Here is an 18,215-nt window from a genome sequence, read left to right as displayed (position 1 = left end):
TTTGTTCTAGCCCTGCACGTGATGAGCTGAACTGAATAGGTGCGTTAGTGCTAGGCTGGAACAAAAGCCATTAACTAGAGCCTTTAAGTGCGGTTTGACTCACCGTCTGTGGTCGTGGTCGAGCGGTTGCTTCACGGTCGGTCTTCCGGCGGGGCGATTGTCCACTTGGAGAGCCAGAGAAGACAATAAAGTCCTCCTTGGACTGAGCAATCTGCAACGCATAAAAATACAGCTGGCAGAAAAGGTCAACCTCATTGTGTGTGTGTGTGTGTGTGTGTGTGTGTGAGAGAGTGAAAGAGAGAGAGCGAAAGAGGGTGAGTGGTACCTTGCTGATGTCTGGCTCTGACTTGCTGGAGCACATGGTCTGCAGCTCCCTGATCAGATCAGTCTCATCGTCAGAGCAGAGAGACAGACTCACAGGGTCCCCATCTACAACACTGCAATCACACACACAGCACAGCACAACATCAGTACAATCACACACACGGTACAGTACAACATCAGCACGCACTTAGATAAAAATACACTGACCCCTGCTGGATGCTCTCAGCAATACTCTATTCTATCACGTTTCCTAGAGGCTAGAACACAGCATATCACATTATATAAATAACAGAGGTTGTGTTATATAAACACATTTAACTGTAAAACATTCCTAAATGGATACTTCCCAATAGTGTCAAATAAACGGCTCAGGTTAACATCACTCACCTCAGAGCGTTGCCGTTGGTGATAAAGCGGACATCAGTGTTGGACAATGACCCTGCGGGCAACAAAAGGACAACATGAATATCCATTATGGCTATTCTAACTAAAATCGTAGGGTAAACTATACAATGGAAGGGGAAAACACTACTTCATCCTTACCTTCTCTGAGAGAACCTCCACAGCTCCAGTTGGAGGTGGGGCTCCCCTTCTTTCGTGGGCTGGTATTGGCTCGTCTCCACATGCCGCTGTCCCGCCCCTTCCTGCCACCACTTCCTTTACAGGAGCCAATGGCTGAGAGAGGGAAGGTCCCGCCTTGGAACTCCAACAGGTGCCTGTCAATCTCTGATGAGGGAAAGATATTAACATTTAGTCCTATTACACTATTCTCTTTATCCACCTATCTACCCACCCACCTCCCAACCAGGCTACCTATCATACATCCAAAACAGTTAAGACAAATACACATACAATCCTGATTCACACTAAAAGAGACAAATCGATCCAAGCAAGTCGAGCTGTACTGAGCTGGCCTGGTAACGCATCCACCATAGTTGCTGGACCCGTGCGGGAAAGGACAATGTGAAAAGAACATATCCAAGCCAGCGCAGTTCAGTTCGGGTCGGCCCTATAGTGTGAATTTGGCTGGCTACCCGTCCACATCGCTCCGGCCAACTGACGTTTCCTCTCCTTCCTCCCTCCCAGACGATTTCTAGAATGCCAACACGTTCTGCTTGGCCCCAGAAACCGATGGGGTTGGGCCAGAGCCGGCCTACATGATGATGTTATCAACTTTGATACACTGATTGGTTAGATTTGTTAGAGATTATCCAAACGCTGATGAATTTGTTTTGTACAACAGCCCTCATTTTGAAGTCACACAAACGACTGCTAGGATGGCAGTTTCAAACCGAATGTATGTAGCGATCCATAGTGCAGCGGAATTAAATTCAGGGTGAGTTGTCAGGCAACAGTGTAGTGTGTACCCACCGTGTCGTGGCAGTGGGCATCCCTGCAGGACAGCCTTGTTTAACAGGATGCTGAGGGCAGCCTTGACCACCGCCTGCTGGCCCGAGCTCAGGCGCAGATTGCTAGACGATGCCTGCTGGCCGGAGGAGCGCTTGACCGTCACCCGGGTGACGATGGACTCTTCCACGCGAGGGACCACCACCATGTTCCACAGCCGGGCCAGCCACCTGGAAGAACACACAGATAAAGAAATACAGAAACACCACACAGAATATTGCCGCTCCCCGATCACCTTAGTTTGCTCCAGAAACACTCACAGTCATGCATAGTCTAACTTAAGTTTGTAACATAAGTTTGCACACAGACACCCCCCATACACACACACGTGCATACTTGACGATGGCCTGTGTGTTGTGTGGCACCACGGGGCAGGAGAGGAAGAGCTGGGGTCCTAGCAGGGCCTCGTGGGTCCCCAGGCGGGACAGACAGGCATTCAGCTGCTGCCATACACAGCTCACCCAGCACACCGTCCTCTCCAGCAGGCCCTCAGGAGCCTGACCACTGCCACCAGCCTGCGTCTGGAGAGAGAAAGTTAAGGGAACGCCCAGCTTTCCAGAACATCACTGTATTTCCAATCTTATCCGAGAAAGCCAAGATGGCTGGCCCACACTTGCGGAGTAGGATGAAGTCACCCACAAGCATTGATCTAAGGTACGGACGGATACAATGATTCTAGATCTGTTCCTAAGGGAGCAGTGTGTTCCTGTAACTGACCTTGTGGAGCAGCTTCCTGCGGAGGTGCCTTCCCAGAAGGCCGTGCAGCGGCTCCGAGTCCCAGCGCAGCGTTACCCAGCGGAAGTGCTGTTGGAGGCGGAGCTCCGAGCCTTTGAGGCGGGACTTGGACAGCGTGCCAATCAGAAAGCCTCCCTCCTGAAAGTGGTGCGGGCCCATCTGGCCTGTTGGGTGGGTGATGATGGGGGGAGAGTGTAGTTAGACACCTGTTCATTCTGTCATCTATTCATTCCTTTATTAATCCATTCATTCTTTCACTCCCTCACTTGTCAGTTCATCCTCTCATTCAATTGCTCACTCAGTCACACACTCGCTGGTTCACTCACTCTATCCCTCACACCATATCCTCTCATTCATTTAGTCAGCCAGTCTATGTCCAGTAGGCCTCACCGTGGAGCAGGTAGGCCTTGCCACGGTTCTCCAGGCCTTCACACAGGTCTCCCAGCAGCTCAGTCAGAGAGTTGGCCTTCTCTAGTCCCTCCAACACCACCACCACACTACTACTACCACTACACACAGACACACCACCTACTGGGACCAGGAACCCTGCAGGGAGATGAGGGAGAATTTGATTTTGTATTTAACTTAACCTTCATTTTGACAGGGAGTCATGTTGAAACCAAGGTCTCTTTTTAAAATGAGCCCTGTAAATACAAAAAATACACACACAAATACAGTGAGAGAGGGAGGGGGACAATGAAAAAAAAAAAGAGACAGGCCACAACACACAATCCAAGCTCCCTGAACAGAAACAAGGCAAGTATATCTATATTTCTATAATAACACATAGAATACAGAACAATACAATAAGTGTGAAATGTGATTTATATGTATTTACCACAAGTTATGAAGGTGTCCAACAGCTGTTGTTTAGTCAGACTCCTGTCCACCTCCACCCTGATGATGTCACAGGCCACACCCACCACTTCCTGCTTGGTCTTGATGCAGCGGGAGATCTGATTGGCTAGGTACTCCTGACAGCTCCCCTCCAGCCCGTGGAAGATAATGTTACGGTACTGTTCCACCTGAAGAGGGATGAGTTGAAGACTATATAACAAAGTGGCACACTAAGCTCCCTTTCTATCCTTTCCTTTATAAGCAAGCAGTTTCAGACACACTTAGGCAGAAATGGGGGACACAGGAACTCAGTCACCACATTCTCATGCTAAAGGCATGTGGCAAGTATACATGTGGCCAGTAGAGGGCATACTAACATGCATAAAAATACCAGACCCAGAATCCAAGTGACCTATTTTGGGAATCCATTATTATTCTCCTTTTTCCGTGTGTGTGTGTGTGTGTGTGTGTGTGTGTGTGTGTGTGTGTGTGTGTGTGTGTGTGTGTGTGTGTGTGTGTGTGTGTGTGTGTGTGTGTGTACCAGGCGGACGTAGTTCTGCAGCAGCTGAAGGGGGATAAGAGATTCCAGGGCCAGCTCATCCAGACACGACTCTGACAGACCTGTCAAGAAACACACATCCCACATGGAAATGAGCAGTCATAACACACACACACACAGACGCATAGACATATGCAGGAAGACAGACATTTGAATATCCTCCTGAGAGTTTAACAGTGCTTTGAGCATCAGATACACTATTTCAGTGTCAAAACTAGAGGAATCTTCCCTGTGCTGTCAAAACACACTGTTCTAAGCAGACTGAAAATGAGCCAGCCAATAGACGGCTTAGCTGACAATGTCACAAAAACGATGCGCGCGCTTCAAAAAGGGCAGAAGGTGGTGTGTTGTGATTCTGGATGGCCAGATGGCTAGCAACAATGACTAGAATCTGCCATGTGGGAAATCGTAGGTGGCTCGTTTCAGCTAGTTTTATCTTGTTCTTGATTCCATGTCTTGTTTTCAGGTGTTTGACTGATGTCACGTCTATGCTAATACGGCAAAAATTTGCTAGCTAGCTAACCGACAACTGTAATGATGTACACTGAGGGAAAAAAGTATTTGATCCCCTGCTGATTTTGTACGTTTGCCCACTGACAAAGACATGATCAGTCTATAATTTTAATGTTAGGTTTATTTGAACAGTGAGAGACAGAATAACAAACAAAAAAATCCAGGAAAACGCATGTCAAAAATGTTATAAATTGATTTGCATTTTAATGAGGGAAATAAGTATTTGACCCCTCTGCAAAACATGACTTAGTACTTGGTGGCAAAACCCTTGTTGGCAATCACAGAGGTCAGACGTTTCTTGTAGTTGGCCACCAGGTTTGCACACATCTCAGGAGGGATTTTGTCCCACTCCTCTTTGCAGATATTCTCCAAGTCATTAAGGTTTTGAGGCTGACGTTTGGCAACTCGAACCTTCAGCTCCCTCTACAGATTTTCTATGGGATTAAGGTCTGGAGACTGGCTAGGCCACTCCATGACCTTAATGTGCTTCTTCTTGAGCCACTCCTTTGTTGCCTTGGCCGTGTGTTTTGGGCCATTGTCATGCTGGAATACCCATCCACGACCCATTTTCAATGCCCTGGCTGAGGGAAGGAGGTTCTCACCCAAGATTTGACGGTACATGGTCCCGTCCATCGTCCCTTTGATGCGGTGAAGTTGTCCTGTCCCCTTAGCAGAAAAACACCCCAAAGCATAATGTTTCCACCTCCATGTTTGACAGTGGGGATGGTGTTCTTGGGGTCATAGGCAGCATTCCTCCTCCTCCAAACACGGCGAGTTGAGTTGAAGCCAAAGAGCTCGATTTTGGTCTCAACTGACCACAACACTTTAACCCAGTTCTCCCCTGAATCATTCAGACGTTCATTGGCAAACTTCAGACGGCCCTGTATATGTTCTTTCTTGAGCAGGGGGGCCTTGCGGGCACTGCAGGATTTCAGTCCTTCACGGCGTAGTGTGTTACCAATTGTTTTCTTGGTGACTATGGTCCCAGCTGCCTTGAGATCATTAACAAGATCCTCCTGTGTAGTTCTGGGCTGATTCCTCACTGTTCTCATGATCATTGCAACTCCACGAGGTGAGATCTTGCATGGAGCCCCAGGCCGAGGGAGATTGACAGTTTTTGTGTTTCTTCCATTCTTCCAACTGTTGTCACCTTCTCACCAAGCTGCTTGGCGATGGCCTTGTAGCCCATTCCAGGCTTGTGTAGGTCTACAATCTTGTCCCTGACATCCTTGGAGAGCTCTTTGGTCTTTCCCATGGTGGAGAGTTTGGAATATGATTGATTGATTGCTTCTGTGGACAGGTTTCTTTTATACAGGTAACAAACTGAGATTAGGAGCACTCCCTTTAAGAGTGTGCTCCTAATCTCAGCTCGTTACCTGTATAAAAGACACATGGGAGCCAGAAATCTTTCTGATTGAGAGGGGGTCAAATACTTATTTCCCTCATTAAAAGGCAAATCAATTTATAACATTTTTGACATGCGTTTTTCTGGATTTTTGTTGTTGTTATTCTGTCACTGTTCAAATAAACCTACCATTAAAATTATAGACTGATCATTTCTTTGTCAGTGGGCAAACGTACAAAATCAGCAGGGGATCAAATACTTTTTTCCCTCACTGTATTTGAGAGACAACAAGTGCTCATTGTGCAAATGTATTGATGGACACGAAATATAGTTTACAATCTAAGCCAACCCTGTCTGTTTTGCCCCATAGTTGCGCACGCGTCGGTTTTGTTGCTAAACCCGTCTATATAACACAGCAGAAAGAGAAAAAGCTAGCTAAAGATTCCCTGGAAAAGCTCCAATACTCTGGCAGTGGGTGGACAGGGGCTCGATAGAGACAGGCGCGTGTGCGCGCGCACACACACACACACACACACACACACACACACACACACACACACACACACAGCAGAGGAGAGACGTTAAGCGAAGAGAAGAAAAAAGAGAAGAAAAGAGGAGAGTTGTATTCCAAGATGATCAGGGTTGCCAGATTGGTACCTTTGAGTCTGATGGTGATGTGCTGGCTGAGAGGCTTCCTGACCAGGTCCCATGGAGACAGAGACAGCTCCTGACCTGGCAACCACACCGTGTCACCTACAACAACAACAAGACAAGACATGTTAACAGCAGCAATACACACTGTATAAAATACACACACAATACAGGCAATTAAACTGACAAAACATCAGTATAGAGACAAAGTGGAGTCGCAATTCAACAGCTCAGACACGAGATGTATGTGGCAGGGTCTACAGACAATCAGGGACTACAAAAGGAAAACCAGCCACGTCGCCGACACCGACGTCTCGCTTCCAGACAAGCTAAACACCTTCTTCGCCCACTTTGAGTATAACAGTGCCACTGACGAGGCCCACTACCAAGGACTGTGGCCTCTCCTCCTCCATGGCTGACGTGATTAAGACATTTAAGCATGTTAACCCCCGCAAGGCTGCCGGCCCAGACGGCATCCCTAGCCGTGTCCTCAGAGCATGCGCAGACCAGCTGGCTGGTGTGTTTATGGACATATTCAAATCTCTCCCTTTCCCAGTCAGCTGTTCCCACATGCTTCAAGATGGCCAACATTGTTCCTGTACCCAAGAAAGCAAAGGTAACTGAACTAAATGACTATCGCCCTGTAGCACTCACCTCTGTCATCATGAGACTAGTCAAAGATCATATCACCTTTACCTTACCTGTCACCCTAGACCCACTTCAATTTGCTTACCGCCCCAATAGATCCACAGACGATGCAATCGCCATCACACTGCACACTTCCCTATCCCATCTGGACAAGAGGAATACCTATGTAAGATTGCTGTTCATTGACTATAGCTCAGCATTCAACACCATAGTACCCTCCAAGCTCATCATTAAGCTCGAGGCCCTGGGTCTGAACCCCGCCCTGTGCAACTGGGTCCTGGACTTCCTGACGGGCCGCCCCCAGGTGGTGAAGGTAGGAAACAACATCTCCACGTCGCTGATCCTCAACACTGGGGCACCACAAGGGTGCGTGCTCAGCCCCCTCCTGTACTCCCTGTTCACCCATGACTGCGTGGCCAAGCACGCCTCCAACTCAATCATCAAGTTTGCAGACAACACAACAGTAGTAGGCTTGATTACCAACAATGACGAGACCGCCTACAGGGAGGAGGTGAGGGCTCTGGGAGTGGCTGAAGAAATTCGGCTTAGCACCTAAAACCCTCACAAACTTTTACAGATGCACAATTGAGAGCATCCTGTCGGGCTGTATCACCACTTGGTACGGCAACTGTACCGCCCACAACCGCAGGGCTCTCCAGAGGGTGGTGTGGTCTGCCGAACGCATTACCGGGGGCAAACTACCCACCCTCCAAGACACATACAGCACCCGATGTCACAGGAAGGCCAAAAAGATCATCAAGGACATCAACCACCCGAGCCACTGCCTGTTCACCCCGCTATCATCCAGAAGGCGAGGTCAGTACAGGTGCATCAAAGCTGGGACCGAGAGAATGAAAAACAGCTTCTATCTCAAGGCCATCAGACTGTTAAATAGCCATCACTAGCACATTAGAGGCTGCTGCTGCCTATTGAAATCACTGGCCACTTTAAGAAATGGAATACTAGTCACTTTAATAATGTTTACATATCTTGCGCTACTCATCTCATATGTATATACTGCATTCTATTCTTTAATATTCTACTGTATCTTAGTCCATGCCGCTCTTTCATTGCTTGTCCATATATGTATATATTCTTAAATCCCATTCCTTACTAGTTTTGTGTGTTTTGGGTATATGTTGTGAAATTGTTAGATATTACTTGTTAGATATTACTGCACTGTCGGAGTTAGAAGCACAAGCATTTCGCTACACCCGCTATAATATCTGCTGAACACGAGTATGTGACAAATAAAATTAGATTTGATTTGATACTCAAACGCACCCACATTTGCATACAAACATACCCTAAAAACTACACATACTGTAGCCATGTCTAGACAACTTTACGTCAACACTACACAAACACTTTTAAACAGTTGACACGTTAAAAGGTTCTGTAAGCACACACATGGAGTGCGCCCACAAATTTAGTGACTGCACCCACCCATGCACACACTCCCTCAGAGGTGAAAAGAAAGACGAACCCAAAACCCATTGAGGGTGCTGATCTTCACACAGAAACCAGACATTTCACTAAATATGCCAAATTCTCCCCCTCCCTCTCACCTCCTCCTCTATCTTTCTACATCTCATCCATAATGCATCCCCAGTCTCCACTCTTTCATCCCTCCCTTCACCGCAGATTCCCTCGCTCTCTCGTCCTAGAGTTTTGGAAAAGCGGTTGCGTCGGCATAATTCCCACCGATGGTTTCACCTTGATGTGTTAAACAGAGGACAGAACCATTCTCCTCTCCTTTGTCTGAGCTCAGACAGACACATTGGATGATCTTTCCCCTGGCAAGGCTAGACTTCACTCAGTTGGTTCAGACTCTATGTACACCAAGCTAATCATTCATTAGTCTCTTGTGACAGACTTAACATTAACATGTTACAATTTTTATAGTTGATTTGGTTCTTCATGCCGAGATTAGTCATTGATAGTAGACAGGACCCACGTTAGGGAGTTTGTCCTAACAATGTGACCGGGAAATTACCTCCTTGGAGAGTGTATGTGTTCAATTTGGGAATCCTCTGTGTGAATGTGGTGCGGTGTGATCGGGCTAAAATCAATTAGGCTCATGTCCCAGCCCTCTCTAGCTTGGCCCGATCACACCTTTGGACAGGACCCAGGGATGCGTGCCATCCAACAGAGCTGCAATGTGTGCGTGCATGTGTGATACAGAAATAGAGAGAGGGAGAGAGAGAGAGTGCGTGCATGCTTCTGTGTGTGTGTGTGTCTGTGTGTGTAACCTTTGCTAAACCAGCTGCAAAGCCAGGTGCCTGGACGAGCCCTGATATAAATAATAATCTATCAAGGAGTCAATTCATTCCAAAACTATTCATCCAATAGTGACTGCAATTCAGCTTTTAAGCTGTAAATGTGAATAAAGCATAACTAAACTCTATTGACAGTTATTCATAATTTTACAGCCTGCTATTGGAGATATAGAGGGCTGGTGATTCACCTGCAGCGAATCAAATGAAAACCATTTGTCTAAGAATCATACTTTCCATAGTGAATCCCCTGGAATTAACTCATACTGTAATAGCAATTCATTGTTGAGAATAAGATAGATTCATATTCATATAAGCGATTCAGTTCAGCAGGGAGTCGTTGGTTGGTTGGTCTCCTGTTGGGTGCCATCCATTCCCTCATGCTTACGAAGGGAAATTCAAACTTGAACCCAGGGGCGGTCGGGAGGCGTTCAGGGGCAGCAGCTGTTTGGAACGTGTTGCACTGTCACACAAAATAGACCGCAACACCTCTGTAAACTTGGCTCTGGTTGGGAGATACGGCTAAAATAACAGACAAGGCCCTGCTCACTGCCTGCAACAGCGACCAGGTGCATGCTCTCTGTTTGGGATATCCTTTAGAGACAGCGGGCTAGGCTAAACGTTGGTAAACATACCACTAGCTAAGGCAATGTCAAGGAGTTAAAGTCATATTGGTATTTATAATAAAATAACTAGTGAATCAATTGAACAACAATCATTACAGCTCCTTACCTATGAGGACGGAGGCAATGCTAGCAGGGGTCAGTCCCAGGTGTGTGTGTTGGAGTGTGTCATCTCTGGTGGGCTGGTTTGTGTGTTGGTGTGTGTGTGTGTTGGTGTTGCCACAGAGCAGCTGGAGGTGAGAGGTCAAGGCTTGGCCCAGGGCGTGGTTCAGCTCGGCCCAGCGCGTAGCCCGGTGAATACACACACCCCCCAGCACGCTTACACACACACCATCCTTCAAAACCTCCACTGGACACATGGGCTCTCCTGAGCCGCTGGACTGGACACAAACTAACACCCTGTAGGAGTCTGAGAGAGGGAGGGAGAGAGTAGGGCATAAAAGGAAAATAAAACAGAGCGAGGGGAAGCAGAGAGAGAGAATTCGTTTTACACTGAACAAAAATAGAAAAACGCAACATGTAAAGTGTTGGTCCCATGTTTCATGAGCTGAAACAAAAGATCCCAGAAATTCTCCACACGCACAAATTTGTTTACATCCCTGTTTGTGAGCATTTCTCCTTTGCCAAGATAGTCCATCCACCTGACAGGTGTGGCATATCAAGAGGTTGATTAAACAGCATGATCATTACACAGATGTACCTTGTACTGTGGACAATAAAAGGCCACTGTAAAATGTGCAGTTTTGTCACACAACACAATAAAACAGATGTATCAAATTTTGAGGGAGCGTGCAATTGGCATGCTGATTGCAGGAATGTCCACCAGAGCTGTTGCCAGAGAATTGAATGTTCATTTCTCTCCATAAGCCGCCTCCAACGTCATTTTAGAGAATTCGGCAGTATGTCCAACCGGCCTCACAACCACAGACCACGTGTACCCACGCATACCCAGAACCTCCACATCTGGCTTCTTCACCTGCGGGATCGTCTGAGACCAGCCACCCGGACAGCCGATGAAACTGTGGGTTTGCACAACCGAAGAATTTCTGCACAAACTGTCAGAAACCGTCTCAGGGAATCTCATCTGCGTGCTCGTTGTCCTCACCAGGGTCTTGACCTGACTGCAGTTCGGCGTCGTAATCAACTTCAGTGGACAAATGCTCACCTTCGATGGCCACCGGCATGCTGAAGAAGTGTGCTCTTCACGGATGAATCCTGGTTTCAACTATACCAGGCAGATGGCAGGCAGCGTGTATGGCGTCGTGTGGGCGAGCGGTTCGCTGATGTCAACGTTGTGAATAGAGTGCCCCATGGTGGCTTTGGGGTTATGGTACGGGCAAGCATAATTTATGGACAATGAACACAATTGCATTTTATCAATGGCAATTTAAATGCACAGAGATACCGTGACGAGATCCTGAGGCCCATTGTCGTGCCATTCATCCGCCTCCACCACCTCATGTTTCAGCATGATAACGCACGGCCCCATGTCGCAAGGATCTGTACACAATTCCTGGAATCTGAAAATGTCCCAGTTCTTCCATGGCCTGCATACTCATACATGTCACCCACTGAGCATGTTTGGGATGTTTTGAATCGACGTGTACGACAGCTTGTTACAGTTCCCGCCAATATCCAGCAACTTCGCACAGCCATTGAAAATTCCACAGGCCACAATCAACAACCTGATCAACTGTATGCGAAGGAGATGTGCCGCACTGCATGAGGCAAATGGATGTTGCATGTTGAGTTGATTTTTTTGTTCGGTGTAGTATTATTGTAATGTTTGAATGGAAGCCAATTACATATTTCCATATGACTGAAAAGAGGGATGGAGAGCTACAGTTCCATCAAGTGCTGGGCTGGAACAAAATAAAACAAGCACACAAGCATGCACACACCCTGGTACTGGTACTCACATAGGTTCTCTAGTAGGTCTTTGCAGTCGTCGGTGGCCACGTCATGGATGGTGCGGTTCCACTTGTCCCTCCTCTCTATGTCCTGGTCACTGTAGCTACACAACACCTCCAGGCAGTCCTGACAACACACACACACACACACACACACACACACACACACACACACACACACACACACACACACAAAGGGTCTGAGATGTTGTGTACAGTATGTGTGTGTACAGTGCCTTCGGAAAGTATTCAGACCCCTTGACTTTTTCCACATTGTTACGTTATTCTAAAAAGGATTAAATAAATAGAAATCATTAGCAATCTACAAACAATACCCCATAATGACAAAGTGAAAACAGTTTTTTAGAAATGTTTGCTGATTTATAATTATTTTTAAAACAGATATACCATATTTACATAAGTATTCAGACCTTTTGCTATGAGACTTGAAATTGAGCTCAGGTGCATCCTGTTTCCATTCATTATCCTTGAGATGTTTCTACAACTTGATTGGAGTCCACCTGTGGTAAATTCAGTTGATTGGACATGATTTGGAAAGGCACACACCGATCTATAAAGGTCCCACAGTTGACAGTGCATGTCAGAGCAAAAACCAAGCCATGAGGTCGAAGAAATTGTGCGTAGAGCTCCGAGACAGGATTGTGTCGAGGCACAGGTCTGGGGAAGGGTACCAAAACATTTCTGCAGCATTGAAGATCCCCAAGAACACAGTGGTCATTCTTAAATGGAAGAAGTTTGGAACCACCAAGACTCTTCCTAGAGCTGGCCGCCCCGCCAAACTGAGCAATCGGCGGAGAAGGGCCTTGGCCAGGGAGGTGACCAAGAACCCAAAGGTCACTCTGACAGAGTTCTAGAGTTCCTCTGTGGAGATGGGAGAACCTTCTAGAAGGACAACCATCCCTGCAGCACTCGGGCCTTTATGGTAGAGTGGCCAGACGGAAGCCATTCCTCAGTAAAAGGCACATGACAGCCCGCTTGGAGTTTGCAAAAAGGCACCTAAAGACTCTCAGACCATGAGAAACAAGATTCTCTGGTCTGATGAAACCAAGATTGAACTCTTTGGTCTGAATGCCAAGTATCACATCTGGAGGAAACCTGGCACCATCCCTACGGTGAAGAATGGTGGTGGCAGCATCATGCTGTGGGGATGTTTTTCAGCGGCAGGGACTGGGAGACTAGTCAGGATCGAGGCAAAGATGAACAGAGCGCTCAGGACCTCAGACTGGGGCGAAGGTTCACCTTCTAACAGGACAACGACCCTAAGCACACAGCCAAGACAACGCAGGAGTGGCTTCGGGACAAGTCTCTGAATGTCAGTGAGTGGCCCAGTCAGAGCCCGGACTTGAAACCGATCTAACATCTCTGGAGAGACCTGAAAATAGCTGTGCAGCAACACTCCCCATCCAACCTGACAGAGCATGAGAGGATCTGCAGAGAACAAATGGGAGAAACTCCCCAAATACAGGTGTGCCAAGCTTGTAGCGTCATACCAAAGAAGACTTGATGCTGTAATCGCTGCCAAAGGTGCATCCACAAAGTACTGAGTAAAGGGTCTGAATACTTATGTAAATGTGATATTTCAGTTTTTTATTTTTAATACATTTGCAAATATTTCTAAAAACCTGTTTTTGCTTTGTCATTATGGGGTGTTGTGTGTAGATTGATGAGAAAAAAATTGATTTCATCAATTTTAGAATAAGGCTGTAACGTAACAAAATGTGGAAAAAGTCAAGGGGTTTGAATACATTCCGAAGGCACTGTACGTGTCTGTGTGTAGCAACGTGCATGCCCCGCCCACCTTAGGACTCCACTCTTCCTAGCATTTATATCCCTGTTTTTGTGGGGTGTAAATTCACTTGTCACAAGTGATGCTGGATCGATTCATATTTAAAAAGAAAACCAATGCATATTCCAATTCTTGCTTGTACAAAGCTCATTTTTCCCATTGATTTTACAATCGCGCAAATATCTGTTATGACCACTCAAACATGTCAGTCCCGAAAAGGAACGGCCAAATCTCATAGATAGGGGTTTTGAAACGATTTGTGCATTGGTCAATTCTAGAGAAGCCTGTTTAGATCATGAAGCCTGTTTAGATCATAAAACAGGGGGGTATCATTTTCTTAAACATAGTCTCCACCTAATGTTGAATATGCAAGAGGATTTGACAAAAACAACCATGAAATCCATGGTGAAAACTACAGAAGCTTAGGGGGGATTGTGAGGGGGCGGTACCTTTAAAAAGATGCTGGTTAGATAGAGGGTAATTTCAAGCAAATGTATTAATTTATGTTCAAGTGTATTTACAAATGAGTTATTTTCTAACATTATTATTCTATCAACGTAATTAAAAAAACACAAATAGGCCGTATATGGTTGAAAAATGTTACCATGGGTCGTTAAAAAAATATAATATATACAGTGAGGGAAAAAGGTATTTGATCCCCTGCTGATTTTGTATGTTTTCCCACTGACAAAGAAATGATCAGTCTATCATTTTAATTGTAGGTTTATTTGAACAGTGAGAGACAGAATAACAACAACAAAAATCCAGAAAAACGCATGTCAAAAATGTTATAAATTGATTTGCATTTTAATGAGGGAAATAAGTATTTGACCCCCTCTCAATCAGAAAGATTTCTGGCTCCCAGGTGTCTTTTATACAGGTAACGAGCTGAGATTAGGAGCACACTCCTAAAGGGAGTGCTCCTAATCTCAGCTTGTTACCTGTATAAACGACACCTGTCCACAGAAGCAAATCAATCAATCATATTCCAAACTCTCCACCATGGCCAAGACCAAAGAGCTCTCCAAGGATGTCAGGGACAAGATTGTAGACCTACACAAGCCTGGAATGGGCTACAAGACCATCGCCAAGCAGCTTGGTGAGAAGGTGACAACAGTTGGTGCGATAATTCGCAAATGGAAGAAACACAAAATAACTGTCAATCTCCCTCGGCCTGGGTCTCCATGCAAGATCTCACCTCGTGGAGTTTCAATGATCATGAGAACGGTGAGGAATCAGCCCAGAACTACACAGGAGGATCTTGTCAATGATCAAGGCAGCTGGGACCATAGTCACCAAGAAAACAATTGGTAACACACTACGCCGTGAAGGACTGAAATCTTGCAGCGCCCGCAAGGTCCCCCTGCTCAAGAAAGCACATATACAGGCCCGTCTGAAGTTTGCCAATGAACATCTGAATGATTCAGAGGAGAACTGGGTGAAAGTGTTGTGGTCAGATGAGACCAAAATGGAGCTCTTTGGCATCAACTCAACTCGCCGTGTTTGGAGGAGGAGGAATGCTGCCTATGACCCCAAGAACACCACCCCCACCGTCAAACATGGAGGTGGAAACATTATGCTTTGGGGGTGTTTTTCTGCTAAGGGGACAGGACAACTTCACCGCATCAAAGGGACGATGGACGGGGCCATGTACTGTCAAATCTTGGGTGAGAACCTCCTTCCCTCAGCCAGGGCATTGAAAATGGGTTGTGGATGGGTATTCCAGCATGACAATGACCCAAAACACACGGCCAAGGCAACAAAGGAGTGGCTCAAGAAGAAGCACATTAAGGTCCTGGAGTGGCCTAGCCAGTCTCCAGACCTTAGTCCCATAGAAAATCTGTGGAGGGAGCTGAAGGTTCGAGTTGCCAAACATCAGCCTCGAAACCTTAATGACTTGGAGAAGATCTGCGAAGAGGAGTGGGACAAAATCCCTCCTGAGATGTGTGCAAACCTGGTGGCCAACTACAAGAAACGTCTGACCTCTGTGATTGCCAAGAAGGGTTTTGCCACCAAGTACTAAGTCATGTTTTGCAGAGGGGTCAAATACTTATTTCCCTCATTAAAATGCAAATCAATTTATAACATTTTTGACATGCATTTTTCTGGATTATTTTGTTGTTATTCTGTCTCTCACTGTTCAAATAAACCTACCATTAAAATTATAGACTGATCATTTCTTTGTCAGTGGGCAAACGTACAAAATCAGCAGGGGATCAAATACTTTTTTCCCTCACTGTATATATATACACACTGTGTGTATATACCGTTCAAAAGTTTGGGGTCACTTAGAAATGTCCTTGTTGTCGAAAGAAAAGCACTTTTTTTGTCCATTAAAATAATATCAACTTGATCAGAAATACAGTGTAGACATTGTTAATGTTGTAAATGGCTATTGTAGCTGGAAACTGCTGATTTTTAATGGAATATCTACATAGGCGTTCAGAGGCCCATTTTCAGCAACCATCAGTCCTGTGTTCCAATGGAACATTGTGTTTGCTAATCCAAGTTTATCATTTTAAAAGGCTAATTGATCATTAGAAAACCTTTTTGCAATTATGTTAGTACAGCTGAAAACTGTTGTGCTGATTAAAGAAGCAATAAAACTGGCCTTCTTGAGACTAGTTGAGTATCTGGAGCATCGGCAATTGTGGGTTCGATTACAGGCTCAAAATGGCCATTCTGCACAGGTACTATATGTGTTTGTGTCTGTTTATGTGCAAGCATGTGCATTTTAGTTTGGCTCCAATTAGCAAATTGAAACAGATGGTCAGTGTGTCTATGTGCATACATACAGTATGTCTACATTGCTGCGGGCTTACAGTACAGCAGTCATGTCCAAGTACCTTGAAGCCCCTGGCAGCAGCGATGTGTGCAGCGGTCCAGCCCTCACAGTTTGCCTGGTTCAGCAAGGTGCTGGATAGGATCGGGACCATGGCAGGACCAGGGCTATGGTTGTGGTCAGGGTTAGGGTCATGGTGTGTGTGATCAGGGGGAGGGTGGCAGAGGAGAAGCCGCAGAGTGTCCACGTGTCCCGAGCTAACCGCTGCGTGGAGAGCTGTGCAGCTGTCCTGTGGATCACACACACACACACACAAAGACATAAGCCACCTGCATACTCCAAGCTGTTCCAATTCAAAATACACACAAAATTGGCAATGCGTTCCGTGAAATATTGGTTAATATGATTTCTGTAAATGTGATGTTGACAAAAATAGCCCAGTGGAGCTGCATATGTATGCAGTTGCCCTAGGGCCAACGTGGTGGCTATTCACTGAGTGGAGTCACCAAGACATTTAGACATAGCTGTCTAAATACAGAACTAAGCAAAACACATTTGTGAATAATTGGCAACAACAATATCGGGAGTAATTAGTCATATCCCATATGGTTGCTATAGAGATACAGGAAACCTATAAGTGAAACGCTTTGAACCATGACCACAGACTTGATAAAAAAAACTAAAAAGGTTCTGATCACTTGCTTTCTGGTCCTATGCCATGTTGTGAAGCTCCTTGTGTTGTGATGCAAATGTAAAAAGTGAATTCCCTTGGGGTTTTGAAGCGTATTTATTCTAGGGACTGACTGCATGCCACGACTCGCCTATCAGACATTAAAACCCAATAGCTTTCTGTGAACTTGATTCACTGCGCAAACATGTATAATGATCTCAGTCCTGAGTTTGACAATAAGGGACAGTTGAGGACCATCTGAAACTAGGGGAACTGTAGGACAGCAGAGGACAATAGGGCACAGTTGAGGACATCTGGGACCAGTTGGGGACATTATGGGACAAAGGGGGCAGTTGGAGACTTACGGTGGTGGATCGTGAGCGGTCTGCCCCGGCGTTGAGCAGGGCTCTGGTACAGTCCAGCCTGCCAGCTCCGCTGGCCACGAACAGAGGGGTCTGTCCACCCACAGCCCTGTGATCCACATCAGCCCCACCAGACACCAGGGCCTCCACACACCTGGACATAGGACATACACACGAGAAGAGGTCAGGTTACACACATAAGGGCGGTTTCGTGGACACAGATTAAGCCTAATCCTAGACTAAATTGCATTTTTAAACTGGACTAACTGAAATGGCACTTCTCAGACATCGTTTTAAATAGTCACAGACTTGCCCTAGTCTAGATTTAAAAAATCTGATTTACAGAAGGACGATTTGAGTTAATCTAGATCTAAGTGAAGGCTTAAATTAAACCTGGCCAGCGGCATGTTTAACTTCAGATTAATGGATGTTGACCCCAAGGTTGACCGTGGCAATGGAGGAAAATGGGTTACAACCAAAGAGCACCACCAAGGGCAGACAGAAGGGTGGTTATAGACAGGAGCAACCCACTGAATGATTTTGATGAAATCAATTTCTGTGACCGTTTCCGTATGTACAAAGCAAATGCAGCTGACATTTGTTTGCTTGAGTCAAAGCTTTCATCTGACTCTCAGGGGAAGGCCCATCCATCCTTCCCTACAAGTACTGATCACCTTGGGCATCTGTAACCTTCCATCGAGAAACAGGAGATTTGTGTGGTATAAGTGAACCGACTGTATGCAGAATAGTCCACAAAGTCTGCAAT

The 18,215-nt window shown here is 46.0% G+C and overlaps 1 protein-coding gene across 1 annotated transcript in view; it reads right to left on the bottom strand.

Moving 5' to 3' along the window:
* Positions 1-18,215, bottom strand: part of LOC121531463 (cortactin-binding protein 2-like) — an 88,573-nt gene that overhangs the window by 1,385 nt on the left and 68,973 nt on the right. Inside the window, exons 7-21 of the mRNA XM_045227087.1 lie at positions 17,453-17,603; positions 16,482-16,706; positions 11,838-11,955; positions 10,028-10,327; positions 6,378-6,473; positions 3,845-3,924; positions 3,305-3,491; positions 2,857-3,012; positions 2,449-2,630; positions 2,068-2,252; positions 1,696-1,901; positions 868-1,050; positions 712-763; positions 326-437; positions 104-211 (exon numbers count right to left, since the gene is read on the bottom strand). Coding sequence (XP_045083022.1) covers positions 104-211; positions 326-437; positions 712-763; positions 868-1,050; positions 1,696-1,901; positions 2,068-2,252; positions 2,449-2,630; positions 2,857-3,012; positions 3,305-3,491; positions 3,845-3,924; positions 6,378-6,473; positions 10,028-10,327; positions 11,838-11,955; positions 16,482-16,706; positions 17,453-17,603 — 2,341 coding nt within the window. The remainder of the gene's footprint in view (positions 1-103; positions 212-325; positions 438-711; positions 764-867; positions 1,051-1,695; positions 1,902-2,067; positions 2,253-2,448; positions 2,631-2,856; positions 3,013-3,304; positions 3,492-3,844; positions 3,925-6,377; positions 6,474-10,027; positions 10,328-11,837; positions 11,956-16,481; positions 16,707-17,452; positions 17,604-18,215) is intronic.

Source organism: Coregonus clupeaformis, chromosome 19 (genome assembly GCF_020615455.1).
Source record: "Coregonus clupeaformis isolate EN_2021a chromosome 19, ASM2061545v1, whole genome shotgun sequence".
In the NCBI taxonomy this organism is placed as follows: domain Eukaryota; kingdom Metazoa; phylum Chordata; class Actinopteri; order Salmoniformes; family Salmonidae; genus Coregonus; species Coregonus clupeaformis.
The sequence above is the reverse complement of the archived record's forward strand: the minus strand, read 5'-3'. Positions and strand labels throughout refer to the sequence as shown.